This window comes from Papio anubis, chromosome 2, assembly GCF_008728515.1.
Source record: "Papio anubis isolate 15944 chromosome 2, Panubis1.0, whole genome shotgun sequence".
Taxonomy (NCBI): domain Eukaryota; kingdom Metazoa; phylum Chordata; class Mammalia; order Primates; family Cercopithecidae; genus Papio; species Papio anubis.
The window spans coordinates 83,037,604-83,059,145 of NC_044977.1; the positions used below are offsets into that span (position 1 = coordinate 83,037,604).

General features: G+C 39.9%; 2 protein-coding genes and 1 pseudogene across 6 annotated transcripts in view; 2 read left to right on the forward strand and 1 right to left on the reverse strand.

Moving 5' to 3' along the window:
• Positions 1–17,022, reverse strand: part of APPL1 (adaptor protein, phosphotyrosine interacting with PH domain and leucine zipper 1) — a 46,280-nt gene extending 29,258 nt beyond the window's left edge. For 3 of the 4 annotated variants that reach the window (XM_017955363.3, XM_009200505.3, XM_003894263.5), the window contains exons 1-7: positions 16,827–17,022; positions 8,385–8,483; positions 6,528–6,587; positions 5,960–6,031; positions 3,221–3,308; positions 1,636–1,677; positions 825–883 (exon numbers count right to left, since the gene is read on the reverse strand). In XM_017955363.3, the coding sequence (XP_017810852.1) occupies positions 825–883; positions 1,636–1,677; positions 3,221–3,308; positions 5,960–6,031; positions 6,528–6,587; positions 8,385–8,483; positions 16,827–16,880 (474 nt within the window). In that variant the 5' untranslated portion in view covers positions 16,881–17,022. Of the gene's footprint in view, positions 1–824; positions 884–1,635; positions 1,678–3,220; positions 3,309–5,959; positions 6,032–6,527; positions 6,588–8,384; positions 8,484–15,340; positions 15,374–16,826 lie in introns of those variants that run through there. The other variant, XM_031663271.1, reaches the window with a different exon arrangement.
• Positions 17,023–17,141: 119 nt separating this feature from the next.
• Positions 17,142–21,542, forward strand: part of HESX1 (HESX homeobox 1) — a 28,616-nt gene continuing 24,215 nt past the window's right edge. The window contains exon 1 of the mRNA XM_021934298.2: positions 17,142–18,458. The gene's annotated coding sequence lies outside the window, so the exon portion shown is untranslated. The remainder of the gene's footprint in view (positions 18,459–21,542) is intronic.
• Positions 20,075–21,372, forward strand: LOC108584563 (annotated as a pseudogene). The gene has a single exon (XR_004182148.1). The product of XR_004182148.1 is annotated as a cytochrome c-like (transcript).

The window sequence follows — 21,542 nt, forward strand, 5'->3', positions numbered from 1 at the left end:
AATACACCATTAAGTAGTAGTCTGCAGCGAAAATTAGAAAACGAAAAGGAAATCAATCTTCATACTAAACTTTGTGTGAGAAATATTTCCTTTGTCACAGTAGCTGTTGCACAGTAAATTGTACCCAACTATGGATTCCCACAAGCAGTCACTGCGTTTCCAACAGCAGCTGCTGCCAAGGCTACAGACACCAACACCCAGGCACAGAGATCACCTCAGTCACAAGCATCTAGAAAGACCTACACATCAAGCCTTGGACTAGGTGCTGGAGAAAGACATGATCTTAAGGCACGCCCAGAAGAACTTGTTAATACTCTGTTCTCTGATCTTTACTTGAATGCATTTCTCCTCAAATACAGTGTAATATTTCTGTATTTCACTCCTTGAACAAATATCAAAAGATATATGTTTCTGTAAATAAGGAGGGCCTCATAACAGAATTTCATTATGTGTGTGACAATTCTACTTCTTGGCCACTCTATCTCAGAAGACATTTTTGAACACACATATATATTCAAACAGAACCAATGCCATGTCATCGAAATACAAAGCAACAAGAGGCAATGTTATATACTGGGCATTAGTTACATTTCCAGAATAGTTATGTTTACTTATAACATCAAATTTTGGCCGAAGAAAATATTTTGTTTAAAGAGATCAATGATTATCAGAAAGGTTTCGAACAGCTAGAAGAAAGAAAAAACTAAGGGTAATATAACAAAACATACAAAGTAACTGCTGGCTCTATTTTGATAGAGGAAAAACTAGACCACCTAATGAATAGTTGTTAATCATGACACTGAAGGAATAAATATGTATCACACCTTGTCATTTTCTCTTTTTTTGGATAATCGGCTATATCTGTTAATTGCAGCATCATGATCTGGAAAAAAGAAACGAGTGTTAACACTACAACAGTACTTTTCAAAACTTACAAACGCTTTCAATGGTCTTCACATGTGCATCTTTCCACAAACGTACTAAAGCAAGAATTTCCTACCACATGATCACTGAACTCAAATTTTCCCCACAGCCAAATTTCCCCTAAATTATGTGTCTACTTCTCAAACTGGTTTTTAAAAAATTAATTCCAGGAAACTAATGCAGTAAAGCTTTTTAAAGTATTTTGTAGTACAAAAATAGCAAACGCAGCTTAGACACAGTGGCACATGCCAATAGTCCCAGCTAATCAGGAGGATGGGGCAGCAGGATCACTACAGTATGCTATGATTGTGGCTTCAATAGCCACTGCACTCCAACCTGGGCAACACAGCAAGACCCCATATCTTAAAATATATACACACATATATATATACACACACACATATATACATATATATATCTCTAACACTCATTAATGAAAAATTGGGATATATAAAAGAACAAGAAAGGTAAAATACTATAACATCTCTTTAAGCATTATGAAGATAGTAACCTATAAGACTTAATTTCCTTAAGATTTAAATTACACTGTATAACCAGTGTAATTTAAGAAGCAATACTGATTTAAGTAATGTTCACTTATTTTTAATTGGGTTTTTTTTTTTCAATTATTACAAAGAATCTAGCCACAGATATGCACTGATAAACAAATACATCACTGCAAGAAATAAGTATGCAAATTATAGGGCTTACCGTTACTTGCAATCTGAAATACTTCCTTTAACGTTAGTATTTCTGAAAAAGTTCAAGAATAATTTAAGTTTGGCATATTTATGAAATACATTTGTTTGGAAAATAATAACTGCTACTTAAACTATAATTAAAACTCCAAATAATATTTCATACTTCAACATTCAGGGTGAAAAAGCTATTCTGTGTTTCAGGTAGTCTATGAAACATTTACTATCATTAGCAACAGTTACACCACCAGAAAATCTACTTGCTACAAATTAGTGATATGACAGAAAAACAAATTTAAACACCCACTGTAAATGGTAAGATATGCAAATATTCTGATTTAGTGCCAGAATCATGCATTTTTGGTATATGAATATAAACATTCAAATGCTAAACGAGAAACAAAACATCTTATTAATAAGATTATGCCATTCAGTCCCCTTACACTGAAGAAAAGAGATCTTGTTCTAGACCTTAGAAATGACCATTCTTGAGGATCACAACCACAATTAGTAACTCCATCTTTAAAATACATTAGAGATGTATTGGTGACTGAGTAAAGGTGGCACAGGTTGCTGTCCAGAAACGGTGGTAGGTATAGAATAGTATGATAATATGCATTTGTCTGTATTCCATGTATAATTTAAATACTTTACCATTACTGATACATTAGTTCAATATTTTTAATCTCTCTACATATTTTGGAAGTAAGTCTGTATGGCTGAGATTACAAGTTATGGGAAAGCAGAACCAATTCTATAAAACTCTCATTGTATCACCTAGTAATCCTAAGTGGGTAAAAATAAAACCCACAAACAACCAGGTTGCAGACTGTTAAATGTGCCAGTACCCCTACCTCTTGCCACTTCGGCCCATACACACACCTCTATACCCTGTGCCACTATCCTAACTCAGGCCTTGGTCACATCTCACTGGACACCCACAACTTCCCAGTCTAGTCTCCTACATAACAAGGCTACTCTATTCCATCCTCCAAAGGAATTGTGTCTCTCCTTAAAGACCCCCATTGACTTCTCCTTTGCTCATAAACTGAAGTCTAGCCTCTTAGCATGACCTACTCCCATCTCCTCTGTTTCTGGATTCATCTCCTGCCTTACTCTAACACATCCAGCATTGCAGCCACACTGAGTTTCTTGCTACTGTCAAATAGGCTGTGTGTTTCTAAAAGCCATACTTTGTGCACTCTAGTCCCTCTAACAGAACAATGACTCTTCTGGCAAATTCCTCTTCACTGTTCAATGCTCATGTCACATCCTTGGGTGAAGCCTTGCTGACCCCTCCTAACAGCCCCGCCAGCACCTTGCTCATTCCCTAATTATAAGAGACATAAGTGTTGTAATTATGCGTGTGCCCACTTCCTTCTCTAGAATTTCTCAAAAGAGGGGACATCTTATCCATATCGGTATTTCTCAATATCTAGTTTGATATCTAGCAGGAGCTCCTATAAATGTTTGATAACTGAGCAAAGTAAGAGTGGCACAGGTTGTGGTCAAGAAATGGTGTAGGTATAGAGTAATATGCATTTTACAAGCGTTGATCTTACAGCCAATGAAAGTAAACATAAGCTTGACTTCAATACCTTTCAGATCTCTTTCTTTAAACTGGGTAATGGGGAACATCATGGCATCAGCAAGTTGAGTTGAAAGTACTGCATGACAAGAGCTAAGCTAGAAAAAGAAAGACCAAAAAGGCCAAATAACTATACACAGACATTTAACCAGTGTTATGTAAATTAAACAGAATCTAGCAAAAAAGGTTCTGATGTATTTTATATAGGCAAACACTAAAAATTATGTGATACAGTACAAAATATTATATAGTAAAAAAAAATTCTATTTACTAAACTCTTAGAAAACACAGAATGACCTTGGATTTGGTAACGGTTTCTTGCATATGACACTAAAAGCACAAGGAACAAAAGAAAATATATAATGGACATCATCAAAATTTAAAACTTCTATGCATCAAAGCATACCATCAAGAAAGTGAAAAGAAAAAAAAAACAACTCAGAATGGGAGAAAATATTTGCCAATTATGTATGTGATACATAACTTGTATCTAGAAAGAGAACGTTTACAACTTAATAATAAAAAGACAACCAATTTAAAAACAGGCAAAGGATCTGTATAACTTCTTCAAAGATAAACAAATGGCCAATAAACATATGAAAAGGTGCTCAATATCATTACACATCAAGAAAGTGCAAATGAAAACCACAATGAGAGACCACTTCACACTCACTCAGATGGCTATAATTTTTAAAAAAATTTTAAATACACACAAACAAAAATAATTGTTGGTGAGGATGTGGAAAAACTGGAACCCTCCTACATTGCTGGTAGGAATGTAAAATGGTGCAGGCACTGTAGAAAACAGTTTGGTGGTTTTCTACATTATTTAACTTTTAAATAAACAAACATAAAATTACCATGCAATGACCCAGCAATCCCATTTCTGGGTACCTACTCAAGAGAACTGAAAACTGTTGTTCAAAAAAAAAACAAAAAAACCTGTATATGAATGCTCATAACAACATTATTTGAACTAGTTAAAAGGTAGAAACAACACAAATGAACAAGGACTAGATAAACAGATACAGATATATAAAGAGATGACTAGAAAAACAAAACTTGATATATCCATAACAATGAAATTTTATTTAGCCAAAAAAGGAATGAAGTACTGAGGCATATTACAACACGAATGAACCTTGAACACATTATGCTAAGTGAAAGCAGACATTAAAAACTCTAAAATTATGAGTTCATTTATATGAAATATCAAAAGTAGGCAAAGTCATACAGAAAGAAAGCAGATTGCCACACATGGTGGCTCAAGCCTATAATCCCAGCACTTTGGGAGGCCGAGACGGGCGGATCACGGAGGTCAGCAGATCGAGACCATCCTGGTTAACACGGTGAAACCCCGTCTCTACTAAAAAAACACAAAAAACTAGCCGGGCGAGGTGGCGGGCGCCTGTAGTCCCAGCTACTAGGGAGGCTGAGGCGGGAGAATGGCGTAAACCCGGGAGGCGGAGCTTGCAGTGAGCTGAGATCCGGCCACTGCACTCCAGCCTGGGCGACAAAGCCAGACTCCGTCTCAAAAAAAAAAACAAAAAAAGAAAGCAGATTAGTGGTTGACAAGGACTGAGGGAGCAGAGAGGTGGAAGTGACTGCTTGATACGGTTTGGCTGTCCCCACCCAAATCTCATCTTCAATTGTAGCTCCCATAATTCCCACATGTTGTGGGAGGGGCCCCGTGGGAGACAACTGAATCATAGGGGCAGTTTCCCCCATACTGTTCTTGTGGTAGTGAGTAAGTTTCACGAGATCTGATGATTTTTAAGGGGTTCCCCTTTCACTTGTCTTTCATTCTCTCTCATGTGCTGCCATGTAAGATGTGCCTTTCGCCTTCCGCCACGATTGTGAGGCCTCCCCAGCCACGTGGAACTGTGAGTCCATTAAACCTCTTTTTCTTTATAAATTACCCATCTCAGGTATGTCTTTATCAGCAGTGTGAAAACAGATTAATTCACTGCTTAACGGGCACAAGGCTTCCTTTGAGATGATGAAAATGTCCTAAAAACCAGACAGTGGTTATGGTTGCATAGCACTGTCAATGTACTAAATGTCACGAATGGCAAATTTTATGCTATGTGTACTTTACCACAATTTTTGAAATGAAAAAAATTACATTATTTCTTTATCTTGATTTCCTGGTAAAACATTTTGCTATAATGGGTTATTAAAATATTTCAAAAAAAATTTTTCCAGGTAAGATTCTAGAAAACACAGGACTATCGAATGGTCCATGTGAAAAGAAGAGATTTTACTGCAACAGTAGAGAATAATTATTGATTCTCCATAAGCTCTCACTACCTTTTCTTCCTGTTAGCTTTCAGGTCTTTGTTTTAATGATTTGTTGTGGTGACCGATTTGAGGAATTCCTGGTTGATTTTGGCTGTTTAGGATGGCAGGATTAATAAAGACTAAACAGTAAAATGTTGCTTAGAGCAACAACAAAGAACCCAGATGTAGCTCACTACCTAACTCTTCTCTCCCTGCCTACATCTAATGACACATGTCAAGACTGAATGTTACATGGACTACATGTAGAAGAAGCACATCTATATGTTTATTCCTGGAAAACAATGTTTTAATCTGGTAAAGAAAGTATTGTTTTGATGAGCCAGCCACCAGGATGTGGAAGTAAGATTCTTCTTTAGTCATCTCTGTAATAGAGCTTTACTCATAAAATAAAAGCCTGGGTAACTTATTATAAGACCATTTAATCAAGCAAAATAAAATAAAAGTTTACCTCATCTATAACTTTTGAAAACTGTTGCAATGTAGAGCTCATAACTTCATCATCACCTCCCAATGGAAAACGCTGAAAAACAAGAAACAGAGATGAGGTAAAGTTTCAACGTCGTGTCTTTTGGGAAAGACATTACTATAATTTACATTTTTAAATAACTTTAGAAAAACTTCCAAAATTTTGAATAAGCTCTAAAATATCATTTAACTAAAATTGTGTAATGTATATAATTAATAAACATTAATTGTTAAGTAACCAATTGACATGGCATATTGGAATCTCCACCGTACTCGAAGTTCAAAGATTTAGCATTTAGCTACAGTTCCTCCAATAATGGTGTAACGTTGAGCAAGTCACAACTTCTTCATTTGTAAAAAGAACACAGGTAAACTAGATAGCCTCTGTATTTAATATTAAATCATTAAAATTATCTGAACGTAAGTGCTATCATGAAATTTCGATGGTATATTCTGTGAATTCAAGAAAACTTAAGGATTCTTGTTGAAAGTCTATCTATACAGATACTATACTTTTAAAATTATGCTTTTAAAACTTTGATATACGATACCTGTTTTTCATATTCTTTTAAAAGTTTTGAGGTCAGGTGTGTTGCTGCACTTAATTCATTCTATGGAAAAAGCATTCAAATTAGCATGATCATACCGAGAAAAAAGTTTTAGTTGAATATACCTAATTTATTTATTATCACTTAACATAAATATTTTTAAAACCTTCATTAAATCACTGGAAAGGCGTACTACCATTAAAGCACTTTAAAAGAAAACTCAAATCATAAAATAGACACTCTCAAGGAATTCAGCAGTGTTCCTGGTATTTGTTTGTTTGTTGCTAATAAAAACTAAGCACTAAATACTTTAAAGCCTTAGCAAAATCTTTAGAGAGTCTACGTTGATGACTGATTATTGCTCTCTGTAGATGCTGATACTAGACTACAGTAAGCACTTAATAATATACAACCAAAATGTAGTTGACCTAGTCATATAATACAGCAACACAGCCATATGAAAAACTTTTAGTTTTTTTAGTGACTATAACAAATATGACATTTCTTTAACATATTATATCATATATCTGTGTGGTCAGAAAGCAAAGCTTCAGAGCCTGATCACAAGGAAAAACTAAACAACATAGCAACTTTTAAGTATGTAAGGAAAATGTGAAGCCAGAAAGCAAACAATATGAGAAGGGAAAAAAATAAAACTTGTACACTTAATTAATCCCAAAGAAAGTATATCACAGAACCTAGGTTGCTGTTTAAGCTTATAATTAAGTTATCCAAACATAGCTTCAAATTTTATTCCTGGTCAACAAGAAAACCTAGTCATACCCTTCATCTTCTTGTACTCCAGAGGTACATCTAATTTTTAGTGCCTTCTTTTAACTTGACAGAGGCAGCCAACTTTCAAATCCTCTACTGAAAAAGGGGAAGTGTTGGCCATTTGCAGTGGCTCACACCTGTAATCCCAGCACTTTGGGAGGCTGAGGCAGGCAGATCACCTGAGGTCAGGAGTTCAAGACTAGCCTGGCCAACATGGTGAAACCCCACCTCTAGTAAAAATACAAAATTATCCGGGCGTAGTGGCGCACGCCTGTAATCCCAGCTACTCAGGAGGCTAAGGCAGGAGAATTGCTTGAACCCGGGAGGTGGAGGGTGCAGTGAGTCGAGATTGCGCCATTGTACTTCAACCTGGGAGACATGAGCAAAACTCCGTCTCCAAAAAAAAAAAAAGGGGGGGCCAGGCACAATCCCAGCACTTTGGGAGGCCAAGGTGGGCGGATCACCTGACGTCAGGAGTTCAAGACCAGCCTGACCAACACAGAGAAACCCCGTCTCTACTAAAAATACAAAATTAGCCAGCATGCTGGTGCATGCCTGTAATCCCAGCTACTCGAGAGGCTGAGGCAGGAGAATCACTTGAACCCAGGGGGGCGGAGGACGCGGTGAGCCGAGATCACGCCACTGCACTCCAGTCTGGGCAACAAGAGCAAAGCTCCATCTCAAAAAAATAAATAAATAAATAAATAAAGTGGGGGTGGGGAAGTGTTCCATAAGATTGTAATAAGCATGATTAGGGAAAATACCAGTGATGACATGGGATCTTCATTCAAATATTAGGAAAGATCACTATCAGTGAGTTTCATGGGGGGTTTCCCCCAAACTCTGTTTGGGGAGAATGGGCAGATGCTTCAATCTTCTATCACTTTTGTAGTACTACAAACTGTACTCTAGTAGTTGAAATGTCAGTTCTGTAATACACAATGTTCATTCATCCATTCAACAAATATTTATTACTAGGAGCCTAGTACAGGGTTAAGCACTGGTAAACAAGACAGACACTACCTATCCTTATGAGGCTTAAAAATCCATGTTTTAAAAGCATACAGTTAGTCCTCAGTGTTTTACCTGTGCATCATAAATCCGATGCATAGCTTGATACAACTGATTCATATAGTTGGAAATAGCTGTGGCATCTTCTTCAAATACACCCAGTAAAGACCTTGTCTGTATAAAATAATAGCAGTAAGTTTATGTTAATCATAATACAAATCAGATGGAAAAATATTTTTTCTAAAGGAAGCAAAAATCACAGGATATTAAAGTTCTAGTAATTCTGAGTTTTAATCTATTTTCTCTCTTTGGTAGTAATGTTAAGAAGTCAGAGTTTTTTTGTTCTCAGTTTCACTTCAACAAAGCAGAGGTATTTTCCAACTATGTCACACAAACTTTAGGAGAAACAACAGAGGTATATTTTCAGAAACCAAAAATTCTGTAAGACAAATCAACAGAAACATTCAAAGCTAAATTAACAGCATTCTATGTAGTATAAATATTTTGAATGTCTTACTTCAGGATAATTTAGTATGATTATTATTTTTTTTTCTATAGTTTTTTCTAGAAGAGGCCAAACCCCTCCCTGTCCTAATCTAAAAATACCACAGTACACCCTCCCCAACATGGCCAACTCTTCAGCACATAAAATGCTAACTACGTTTTTCTGAATGCACAATTTGGGGGTTTTCCTTTCTTCTTATTTATACACGTCTATATGGTTTGGCTTTTGTTTTGTCGTTTTTCTACTATGTACATTTAAAAATTATCTTCATTTTAGGCCGGGCACGGCAGCTCATGCCTGTAATCTCAGCACTTTGGGAGGCCGAGGCAGGCAGATCACAAGGTCAGGAGATTGAGACCATCCTGGCTAACACAGTGAAACCCCGTCTCTACTAAAAATACAAAAAATTAGCCAGGCAAAATGTCTTACTTCAGGATAATTTAGTATGATTATTTCTTTTCTTCTATAGTTTTTTCTAGAAGAGGCCAAACCCCTCCCTGTCCTAATCTAAAAATACCACAGTATACTCTCCCCAACATGGCCAACTCTTCAGCATATAAAATGCTAACTAGGTTTTTCTGAATGCACAATTTGGGGGTTTCCTTTCTTCTTCTTTATACACGTCTATATTGTTTGGCTTTTGTTTTGTTTTCTCATTTTTCTACTATGCACATTTAAAAATTACCTTCATTTTAGGCTGGGCACGGCGGCTCATGCCTGTAATCTCAGCACTTTGGGAGGCCAAGGCAGGCAGATCATGAGGTCAGGAGATTGAGACCATCCTGGCTAACACAATGAAACCCCGTCTCTACTAAAAATACAAAAAATTAGCCAGGCTTGGTCGCACATGCCTGTAGTCACAGCTACTCAGGAGGCTGAGGCAAGAGAATAGCTTGAACTTGGGAGGCGAAGGTTACAGTGAGCCAAGATCGCGCCACTGCACTTCAGCCTGGACGACAGAGCAAGACTCTGTCTCAAAATAAAAAAAAATTTTTAAATTATCTTCATTTTAAGGGGAAAAGCTTATAAGTAAATGTTAAGAATGTCAGACCAGGCGCGGTGGCTCACGCCTGTAATCCCAGCACTTTGGGAGGCCCAGGCAGGTGGATCACGAGGTCAGGAGATCGAGACCATCCTGGCTAACATGGGAAACCCCGTCTCTACTAAAAATACAAAAAATTAGCCGGGCGTGGTGGTGGGTGCCTGTAGTCCCAGCTACTCGGGAGGCTGAGGCAGGTGAATGGCATGAACCCGGGAGGCGGAGCTTGCAGTGAGCTGAGATCGCCCACTGCATTCCAGCCTGGGCGACAGAGCGAGACTCCTTCTCAAAAAAAAAAAAAAAAAAAGAGAGAATATCAATAAAAATGTATCAAAGATAAGGAAGCTGAAGCTATCAAAGGCAAGGCAGACATACTCACATTACATCCCAAAGGCAGGGAAAGAATGAAAATACCAACAACTACTGGAGATAACCGCAGCTTAAAATCTAAAAGATGACTTTGTATTTTTATTCTAAAAATAATTTATGCCTCGGCCTTAGATTTTTTTTTGAGACAGAGTCTTGCTCTGCCGCCCAGGTTGGAGGTGCAGTGGCATGATCTCGGCTCACTACAAGTTCCACCTCCTAGGTTCACGCCATTCTCCTGCCTCAGACTCCCCAGTAGCTAGGACTTCAGGTGCCCACCACCACGCCCGGCTAATTTTTTGCATTTTTTAGTAGAGACGGGGTTTCACCATGTTACCCAGGATGGTCTAGATCTCCTGACCTTGTGATCCACCTGCCTTAGCCTCCCAAAGTGTTGGGATTACAGGCATGAGCCACAGCGCCCGGCCTATGCCTCAGCCTTAGAAAAATGTTGTGGTTGTTGTTGCTGTTGTTTGAGACAGGATCTCATTCTTTCTCCCAGGCTGGAGTGCAGTAACATGATCTCGGCTCACTGCAGCCTTGACCTCCCAGGCTCAAACAATCCTCCCACCTCAGCCTCCCATGTAGCTGGGACTACAGACATGTGCCACCATGTCTAGCTACTTTTTTTCTATTTTTTTGTAGTGACAGGGTCTCACTATGTTACTCAGGCTGGTTTCAAATTGCTTGGCTCTAGCAATTCTCCTACCTCGGCCTCCCAAAGTGCTGGGATTACAGGTCAGATGTCAGCCACTGCACATGGCCAGAAATTTTGTTTTCTTAAATCAACTTATTTCTTGGCTTCCTATTTTCAGAGGAGGAAGCTAAGTCAATATAGTATAAAGGAGGGGAAAGACACAAAATCATTATGCCAGTAAGGCCCTATTTTCAGTCTTCTACTTCCCCAGGCCTCAGACATTTAGATTTGACAGAATCTTTTTCAAGCACTCCACTACAATTCCCTATAGTGCTATTTTAAGATGTACAAAAGAAAGCATCAGGAAATCTTGTTTGGCTAGTGCCATTCTTAAGAAAAATCTGCCACTTCGTTTTTTTTTTTTTCTAAAAATGGGTAATTCCAATTCAAGGAGTTACATATATATGTAAAAACTTGTAGCATAATTAAATTTAAAAGCTCTTCTTAGCTCAAACAAAGCTGAAACAGATTCCCTATTTTACACTAACAATATCAACTTCAACACTGGATAATTACTGTTTGTTTAAAGTTAGTAGCTTAAAAAATAGAATCAATATGGTACCATTTCATTGAATCTATGACGGTATCCATTGTAAGATGCATCATTTTTATTTTTGTACTACTCAAACAAAACAATGCTGGCAATTAAGCTATGATTTAAGGTTTTATGTCTTGAATTTTTTACCTTATATTTATGGAAACAGACCTTCACACAGAATTTTATCATATACAGCTCTCATGTAAACATAGGAAATATAAGCATCATAAACTTATTTCTAAAACTTCACAGAGTTCGAATCTTATGAACCACTTTTCTTTTTTTTTTTTTTTTTTTTTTGAGTCAGAGTCTCACTCTGTCGCCCAGGCTGGAGTGCAGCAGTGCAATCTTGCCTCACTGCATGCTCCACCTCCCGGGTTCACACCATTCTCCTGCCCCAGTCTCCCATGTGGCTGGGACTACAGGCGCCCGCCACCATGCCCAGCTAATTTTTTGTATTTTTAATAGAGACTGGGTTTCATCGTGTTAGCCAGGAAGGTCTCGATCTCCTGACCTCATGATCTGCCCACCTTAGCCTCACAAAGTGCTGGGATTATAGGCATGAGCCACCACGCCCGGCCTATGAACCACTTTTCAACTCAAGAGTCATCAATATCCATGTTTTCCTATACATTATCATTCTCTGTGCCATGAGGAGATAAGTATTTCTTAGAAGTACTCCATTTTTGTCCCTAATATTTTCTTCAAGCAAGTTTTGATGATGTCATTTGACATCTCACCAGGTGTCAAAGGAAGATTTTTGGACAATAACCAGGACGGATATTCCTTTCTCAAATGGTGGCAAAATTGATTTGTTAGTTGAACACTGAGAGACTACACTTGGCCAGTATGCTACTAGGAGAAACAACCAAGTATGTACATTTGCAGGCAATGTGAAATACATTACTACTGCTACCTGGCTGATAGCAATTGTTAACATACCATCAACGCTATGAGGAATCCCAATCAGAGACATTAAAATGTTGGGGGGAAAGGCACATCTCATGAGTATTTCATATTATGCAAAGAAAGAAGATCCCATTTGGGACTGGGGTTTTTCTTCACTGTTCTCTCATAGATGAATCACTAAGATACAGATCTACACATAAAATCAATTAAATTTTTAAAGATCATTATCCGTTTTTAGTAATTAACAAGGTTTATTTTGATTTTAATTTTCAAAACAACATATAAATATGGACAAGGCATCTAGTATAAGCTTAAGATTTTCTGGCTTAATGGATGATCTTTTGCAGAACTGTGTGGTTTGGGCAAGGTAATTCCAAACATGCTTTTCCCCCCCCTCCCCCAGGTTCCAGGCAGTATCCTTAAAAGATGCTCTTTGATCAGCTGGATTTTGGACTTGCAAATTCTCCCTAATTTAATACCTAGTTACTATAAATCAAAACTAAAAGAAGGATAACTATAATTCAGGATAGTCTTCCATCACTCCCAGGTTCTTTTTTTTTTTTTTTAGAGCCAAAGCCTTATTCTGTTACCCAGGCTGGAGTGCAGTGGTGTGACCATAGCTCACTGCAGCCACGGACTCCTGGACTCAGTCGATCCTCCTGCCCTAGCCTCCTGAATAGCTGGGACTACAGGCTCATGCCACCACGCCCAGCTAATTTTATTTTTGGTAGAGATGAGGTCTTGCTATTTTGCCCTAGGTGGTCCTGAACTCTCACCCTCAAGTGTTCACAAGCATGAGCCACTGTGCCAGGCCAAGACTCTAACTTTTTTACGTAGCAACTGGCAGGTCACTTTTGATTAGATCTAAATGATCTAAAAAACTTAAAAACTAATCAAATAAAAAACTTTTAGGGCCTGGTACAGTGGCTCACATCTATAATCCCAGCACTAAGGCCAGGAGTTCAAGACTAGCCTGGCCAATATAGTGAGACCCTGTCTTTAAAAAAAAAAAAAAATTATTTTTTTTAAATTTATTTTTATTTATTTATTTTTTTAAGACAGGGTCTCGCACTGTTGCCCGGGCTGGAGTGCAATGGTGCAATTTCAGCTCACTGCAACCTCCGCCTCTCCGGTTCAAGCAATTCTCCTGCCTCAGCCTCCTGAGTAACTGGGATTATAGACGCCCACCACCACGTCCGGCTAATTTTTTGCATTTTTAGTAGAGGCGGAGTTTCACTATGTTGGCCAGGCTGCTCTCAAACTCCTGACCTTGTGATCCACCCGCCTAGGCCTCCCAAAGTGCTGGGATTACAGGCGTGAGCCACCACGCCCAGTCTTCTACAAAACATTTTTAAATTAGTTGGGCTACTTAGGAGGCTGAGGCAGCAGAATCACTTGAACCTGGGGGGTGAAGACTATAGTCAGCCAAGATCATGCCACTGCACTCCAGCCTGGGCGACAAGAGCGAAACTCCATCTCCAAAAACAATAAAATAAAATAAAATAAAATTAGCTGAGCTTGGTAGCATATGCCTAGGAGTTTGAGGTTTCTGAGCTATGGCTGAGCCACTGCAATCCAACCTATGTGACAGTGAGACTCTGTCTCAAAAAAAAAAAACAAAAAACTTACCATGAGCTTTAAAAGTCTTCATATTCTTTGCTGCTCTACTTCTTGGACTCTATTCTAAATAAAATAGTTCAAACTGAGAAGAAAATTTATGCTCCAAAGCATTAATCTCAGCCCTGTTTATAAAAGCAAAACTTTGGGAAAACTCTAAAAGTCCAGCAGTGGATGGTGGAATCAGTTAAGGAAGTGTGTGGTCTTCAAATTTTTTTATTTAGAATGTAAAAACATATGAAGACACTTAAGTTATAATGTTAAGCTAAAAGCAGGATAAAGATCATTATGCACAATATAATCTCAATTCCATTAAAACATGTAGAAGAAAAAAAAAACAGTAGAATAAAGAAACCAAACTGTTAACAGGTTTTTGCTGGGTACCCAACAGGTAATTGTGTGTTATTCTTTTCTGGGCCTTCCAATTTTTCTGAAGCAAGCAACTATTATTTTTTTTAATCAGGGTCAAAAATTAAGGCACAACAGCTGAGGTTCAGAGAAGTTGAATGATTTGCCCTAAAGCAGAAGGTAGTAAGTGACAGAGATGACTAAAAATCTCCTCAACCCTAGATCCAAGGCTTTCCATTCTGCCACAGGTTCAACCGAAGAATCACCTCCAAATAGCTACACTTCCTAAATCCCAGTTGTCCCCATTAATTTTCCCAAGTAAATTTTACCTAGTTCAAATTTATTGCCTTTAAACATTGAAGGAATATCAATGTGACTACTTCATTAAAAATTAGCTGGCACAGGCCAGGTGCTCATACCTGTAATCCCAGCACTTTGGGAGGCCAAAGTGGGCAGATCACCTGACGTCAGGAGTTCAAGACCAGCCTGGCCAACATGGCAAAACCCCTTCTCTACTAAAAATACAAAAACTAGGTGGGTGGTGGCACGCGACTGTAATCCCAGCTACTCAGGAGGCTGAGGCAGGAGAATCACTTGAACCCGGGAGGCGGAGGTTGCAGTGAGTCGAGATCACGCCATTGCACTCCAGCCTGGGCAACAAGAGCAAAACCTCATCTCAGAAAAAAAAAAAGAAAAAGAAAAAAACTAGCTGGCACAGTGACACACGCCTGTATTCCCAGCTGCTAGGGAGGCTGAGGCAGGAGGATCACTTCAGCACAGGTGTTCCAGGACACAGTGCACTACGATAGTGTCTGTGAACAGCCATTGCTCTCCAGATTGGGAAACATAGCAAGATCCCCATCTCAACAAACAAACAAATATACTGTAAAACTGACACTAGTATGATGCATGCTTGCAAAAAAAACAAAAACAAAAACAAAAAACCACAATTCTTAAGTTGTAAACTAATCTGTGCAAAAAGCTCCAGAAATTAGATGAGTCAAGATTTTACCTCTGCCTCACAAGTCATATCTAGGGCAGTATGCAATCCATTCTGAGCTGTTTATAGTCTTTATGGGCTATTAAAAAAAAAAAAAAAAAAAAAAAAGCCAAGTAAGAGAAGAAAGGTAAGGCAACCTGTTGAATCTTACATAATAAAAGGTAAAATGACAAAGTACGCCTGACCAATTCCACAAACTTTTTGCAAATCATCTGAAACAAATACAGTTTATAACTTTATATGGAGAAATCATGAAGAAAAAAATTGAACCAGCTATACTGGCAGTCAAGATAAACTAAATGTGAGTTTCTCTCTTTGTCAGTATAGGCTAAGAGTACATTAGCAGCAAGCAACTGGTCTGTGAAGATAACTTTCAGAATAAAAAAGAACAAATCAGTTCTACAATCAGAGCCCCATTTCAACTTGGCAATTAACACTGACATAAAATCCATGGCAGAAGTGTCATCCAGGAAAAGGAGATCTAGACCTCTTCTGCTTTTCTTCTTTGGGGGCCATGTTCAGCTGTAAAGACACACGAAATGGTGCAACTGCATTTCTAAATGAGCAATAATTCAGAAATGTTTCATTCTAAATAGTGTCCAACCAGCAACACCGTCTTAAACCGTTTAAATTATCGTGTAAAAAGACTTAGAGATGAAGTTTTCCCTATGCAAGTTACAGCCCCTGCCAACATTTTTAAAAATATAGCTGATTTCATTCTTCAGTACTTAAAACATATTAAATGGTTACATTTTCCAAAACTGTCTTAAGCTAGAGCAACCACACCAGCATCATTCCGACGCACAGAACACAGGGCTTTTATTTTGATGAGTTTATTAAGGTCAAGTCTGCAGGGAGCGGCGCAGCAGTCGAGGAGCGGCGAAGGCACCGTCCATCCCTGGCCATACACAGCTCGAGTGACAGCGACCACAGTCACGGGCGGGGAAAGCGGTCTTGGGCTCCGGGACCCGTCACGGGCTTTGCCGTTAGGTCTCCACACACAACCTTACAGCCTCTCCCGAAGAAAAACGATCCATTTCCTTCCCTAGCTTGCTGAGCCTCGGAAATCATTAAATAACACTACCGGGGTTTCTCTCCCTTCTGCATTTTCTCTGAAGAGGTTCTTGGGGAGAAAATTCCAGGGTCGAGATTTAGCACCTCACATTACGGCGATAAAAAACGGCGCCTTTCGTCAAATAAAAAGGAGACCCGCGAGCGTACGTGACCGCCCGGCCCACGAGCACCAGCGGCTCCGTCTCCGCCTGCGGCCCTCGGCCCAGCCGAGCAGGCCCACGCGGGCCTTGGGCGGCGGGCCCACCCTCCACAACCCGGGGCGCGGCCTGCGACGGGCGGTGACCCAGGGCGGCGGCGGCGGCGGCGGCGGCGGCGGCGGCGCCCACCTGGGCCGGGGCGGGCACCTGCGGGAGCGGCGGAGGTGCCAGACCTGGGGTCCGCCCGCTGGGCTCTCCCTCTTCGCCCACCAGCGCCCGCGCCTCACCTGCGGGCTGTCCTCCAGCGTCTCCTCGATGGGCAGTTTGTCGATCCCCGGCATCGTGGCGGAGGGAGGGCGGCGGCAGGAGACGCAGCGGCCGCCCACAGCTCCCCACGCCCGCCCACCCACTGCAGCTGACCCCGGCCCGCCCTCTCCGGCTGGCGCGGCCGCCGTCCCCGCCCGCACCGCCTTCTCCAGACGCCGAGCGGCCGTGAGGGAAATCCCGCCCCCTCGGCCTCCCTGCCCCGCCTCCCGGCGCGTCCATTGGCTCCCGGGGACGCCCATCCGCTGTGCGGCGGCGGACGGGAGGTTCCCGTGCGGCGCAAGGCTCTCCCGTGAGCGCGGGCGTCGGAAGCGGCGGAGGTGGCAGTGGCTGCCCTGGGATGGCCTTCCCTGCACGCGCGTGTTTGTATTTGAATCGCAGGAGCCTGTCTCTTCCTCAGCTTGCTGGCGCGAGGAGCCAGAGCCTCGAGTTAGGGCCACACGGGGGAATTTGGGGCGGGTTGACTTTTCCCGCAACATATTTTGTCAGAGACCTTGGAAAAAGCCCTACTGCTGGCGCCTTTTAGTTTCCTCAGATGATAATGTTCCCAACTCCGCTCGAAGCATCCAGTCTTAATCCCCTCCAGCAGAATGGTGCTAACTCAGATGTCTGAGATCCGCAGCTGTGTCAATAGGGCTTTCTGGCAAACTTGTGAACGTAGCCTCGAAATTATTTTTCTGGACACTTGAATATCAGTATATTCAGTTGAAAACGTGTGATTTTGTTGCCCATTTAACAGTTCCTACCTGGCCTCCCAAGGTCAGTCCTTCAGAACTGACGCTGCAACTCCAGCTCCCATGTTTCCTTTAAATCACAAAGGAAAACATCTTTTAAAAATCAGGATACACTGGTTAATTATGTTAGTAGCTAATTGGCATTTCCGTTTCATCAAAAAGTTTTGGAAGCTTTAAATAGTTTTAGCGTCTAATTTTACAATAAAGTGAAGCTCAAAGTTGGGAGTTTGACCGGATGAGGGCTACAAGCCCATCCTTTCCTCCTCCCTCTTCATCTTTCCCAGCCTCTCACCCTGGCTCGTTTATGTCTCTGTATAGTTGTAGGCTTTCAACATTATACAGAGAAAATAACAAAGTAGTGTCTTCTAAACATCTAGCCATTAATTCCACCAATCCATTCCATTTTCATTCAAGAAATACCCAGAGATGCTGAGTAAAGATTATTAGCTGCTTGGTTCCACAGATACATGGGAACAAATCCAGAATAGTGGTAGCACAAATCCAAATACAGTAACAAATAGAAGTTATATATTTTAAACGAAAATAGTAGATTTTCCCATGATCTCTTGAAGGAAAGATAAAATTATATTTTTAAAGTTTTGTTGGGTAGACTTGCATTGTAGTTTTACGGAATTATTTTTAGTGTTACAATCTTTAGAAGTTCTCCCCTTAGATTGTTTATCAACTAGTCTCGCTCTCTCGAAGAGTTCTTTAGTTTTTGAGGAAGTTGATTTGGAGGCAGTTCTTACAATGAGTTAAGGGTTCCCAGTGTGTTACAGGTTCTTTTTCCTTGATATCTTGTTTCTACTCTGCCAGCAAGAACACCATGCACCCCAGCTCTAAATAAGGAAGACTTTCAAGGTAAGTGACCTTCCTGATTGAACTGAGTTAGATTTTAAATGAAGGAGAAGAAAGGTTGTGACAACTATTAAGAATCAGGAGTGAGAGTGAGGAGTGTAAACAATGTATAAGAAAAAAAAAAAAAAAAAAGGCCGGGCACTGTGGCTCACGCCTGTAATCCCAGCACTTTGGGAGGCTGTGGCAGGTGGATCATCTGAGGTCAGGAGTTCAAGACCAGCCTGCCCAACATGGCGAAACCCAGTCTCTACGAACAATACAAAAATTAGCTGGGCGTGGTGGCGTGTCTGTAGTCCCAGCTACTCAAGGGCGGCTGAGGCTGGAGACTCAATTGAAGCCGGGAGGCCCAGGGGCAGTGAGCCAAGATCACGCCACTGCACTCCGGCGTGGGCGACAGAGCAAGACTCCGTCTCAAAAAAAAAAAAAAGTTACCCAATTAACTTGGCCAAACCAAATAATTCGAATGAAAAATTATATTAGGTATTTGAATTATCTGGTTATGGTATTGTTAAGTTAAATGAGTTCCTTCTTAGTATGTTATGTACATCTAAACTGTGTTTCTGTAAAGGATTCTCAAGAGGCCATTATATTATGGCAGAATGGCAAGGAATTCTTGGTTAAAAATTGGTTAAAAAATAAAACAGGCTGGGCACGGTGGGGCTCACGCCTGTAATCCCAGCACTTTGGGAGGCTGAGGCAGGCGGATCACGAGGTCAAGAGATCAAGACCATCCTGGCCAATCTGGTGAAACCCCGTCTGTACCAAAAATACAAAAATTAGCTGGGCATGGTAGCACGCACCTGTATTCCCAGCTCTTTGGAAGGCTGAGACAGGAGAATTGCTTGAACCCGGGAGGTGGAGGTTGCAGTGAGCCAAGACTGCACTCCAGCCTGGGCAACAGCGTGAGACTGCATCTCAAAAACAAAAAATAAATAAATAAAAATGAAAAAATAAAAAACAAAAACAGGTTCACATTCAATTGGATGGAGAGGTAGGTTTAGTCAAATCTAGTTTTAACCTGTTTGTACTAGAATCCAGTTTGAGCCTTCCATTTGGATTCTCTAGCTTTAGGCCACTATATACCCTGCTCATCCAAAAATATAGTTGTATTTCCTATGTTAAAACATCTCCAAAGCTGCAGAATTCATAGTCATTTTTGATAACCAGTTTAATCAGCCTAAGTTTTGTGCAGTTAACTAAACTCAGTTCATTTTAAGCCAGTTTTCTTTTATACAGGAAATGAGGCTTGTTCAGAGAATGCCTTAAGGGTTACTGGAGACTCATCTGTGGGTAGTAGAGTAAAAACTTTGGGCAACTGGTTAATTTTATGGAAGGCAAGTCAGGATTAAACAACATCCACCAAAGATTTCTTTGAGACATTTCACATCTATCCCTTGAGACATTTCACACGTATAATTTACAACAAAAGGACATACAGTCTTGTAAAAAGAGTTGTTAATTATTAGTCTCCTAAAATTATATTTGGTCTTATAATTAGGTTTTTACATGATACTCCTTGAAGTTCTCGTCTGTGATCTGTAATAGGAAAGAATCCAATAACCCAAGTGATGCTGGTTCTTTACTTTTAAAAATTATCCCTTTAGGTCAGTGGTTTCCAAACTTCATGCACACATAAAAATCATCTGGGAAGGTTGTTAGAATACAGATTCCTGAGAGAGTTGGGACATCCGGCTTCGGAGCAGGAATCTTCATTGGGCCAGCGACTAAAAAGAGAATTAAATATGGGTGATGTTGAGAAAGGCAAGAAGATTTTTATTATGAAGTGTTCCCAGTGCCACACCATTTAAAAGGGAGGCAAGCACAAGACTGGGCCAAATCTCCATGGTCTCTTCGGGCAGAAGACAGGTCAGGCCCCTGGATACTCTTACACAGCTGCCAATAAGAACAAAGGCATCACCTGGGGAGAGGATACACTGATGGAGTATTTGGAGAATCCCAAGAAGTACATCCCTGGAACAAAAATGATCTTTGTCGGCATTAAGAAGAAGGAAGAAAGGGCAGACTTGATAGCTTATCTCAAAAAAGCTACTAATGAGTAATAGGCCACATTTTATTTGTTACAAAACAAATGTCTGACTTTTTTATGTGTACCATACTTTAATAGATCTCATACACCAGAATTCAGATCATGAGTGACTGACAGAATATTTTGTTGGGCAGTCCTGATTTAAAACTAAGACTGGCTTGTGGTTAAATGAATATGTTCAGTTTTTGAATTTTAATAGTAATTCCAATTCGGTAAATGCTATCACTGTTTACCCCTTCTAAAGATATGATTAGACTTCGTTAGTAATGTTCAACTTTTCACAAAGATGGTGAGTGCCATCTTAAAACTTACTGGCGATTGGTTTTATATTTAGATTTATATAACTGGTTTGTGAATATATTTAAATACTGGGGAAATTCCTTCACTGTCTCAGAACCAAGCAAGATTCACCTGTGTTTTGTGTTCATTTGCCTCTTAAAGGCAAGGGTTGAAGATAAATAAGGTAGCAATGTCTAGAGTTTTGGCCTTAACTATGCCAATTTAATTATAATTCCCTGTATTTAAAATTGTTCCTTTTACTTATTGAAAGGCATTTTAGTGTGGTTTATGTGTAATATTAAAGATGATTCAACACTTCTCACATCTTATAGATCTATAAGGTCACATACCTTTAAAATAGTAGCAAGTTAAACTTCACTCTTGAATTCTTTACAATGTAAGTCAAACTAAGTTATAATTTAGGACTGTCTTTAAACAGCCATTCAGAAACTTATAAAACTGTAGAACTGTGTATTTGTGATTGAGAATGGTGCTTTTGCCAACTTAAAGGGATTAAAGTAGTGGAGATATACACAAATTTTAAAATTATGTGTGACCACAAGACTAAAGATAATTAAAAAGAAAACCACACACACACACACACACACACACACACACACACAGACACACACACACACACACACACAAAGAATACAGATTCCTGAGCCCTGCTGGAAGATTTTGGTGTAGTAGGTCAGAGTCAGGGCTGGGAATCTCTCCAGTTAAGTCTGAAGCGGGTAATCCACAAACCACATGAGGAA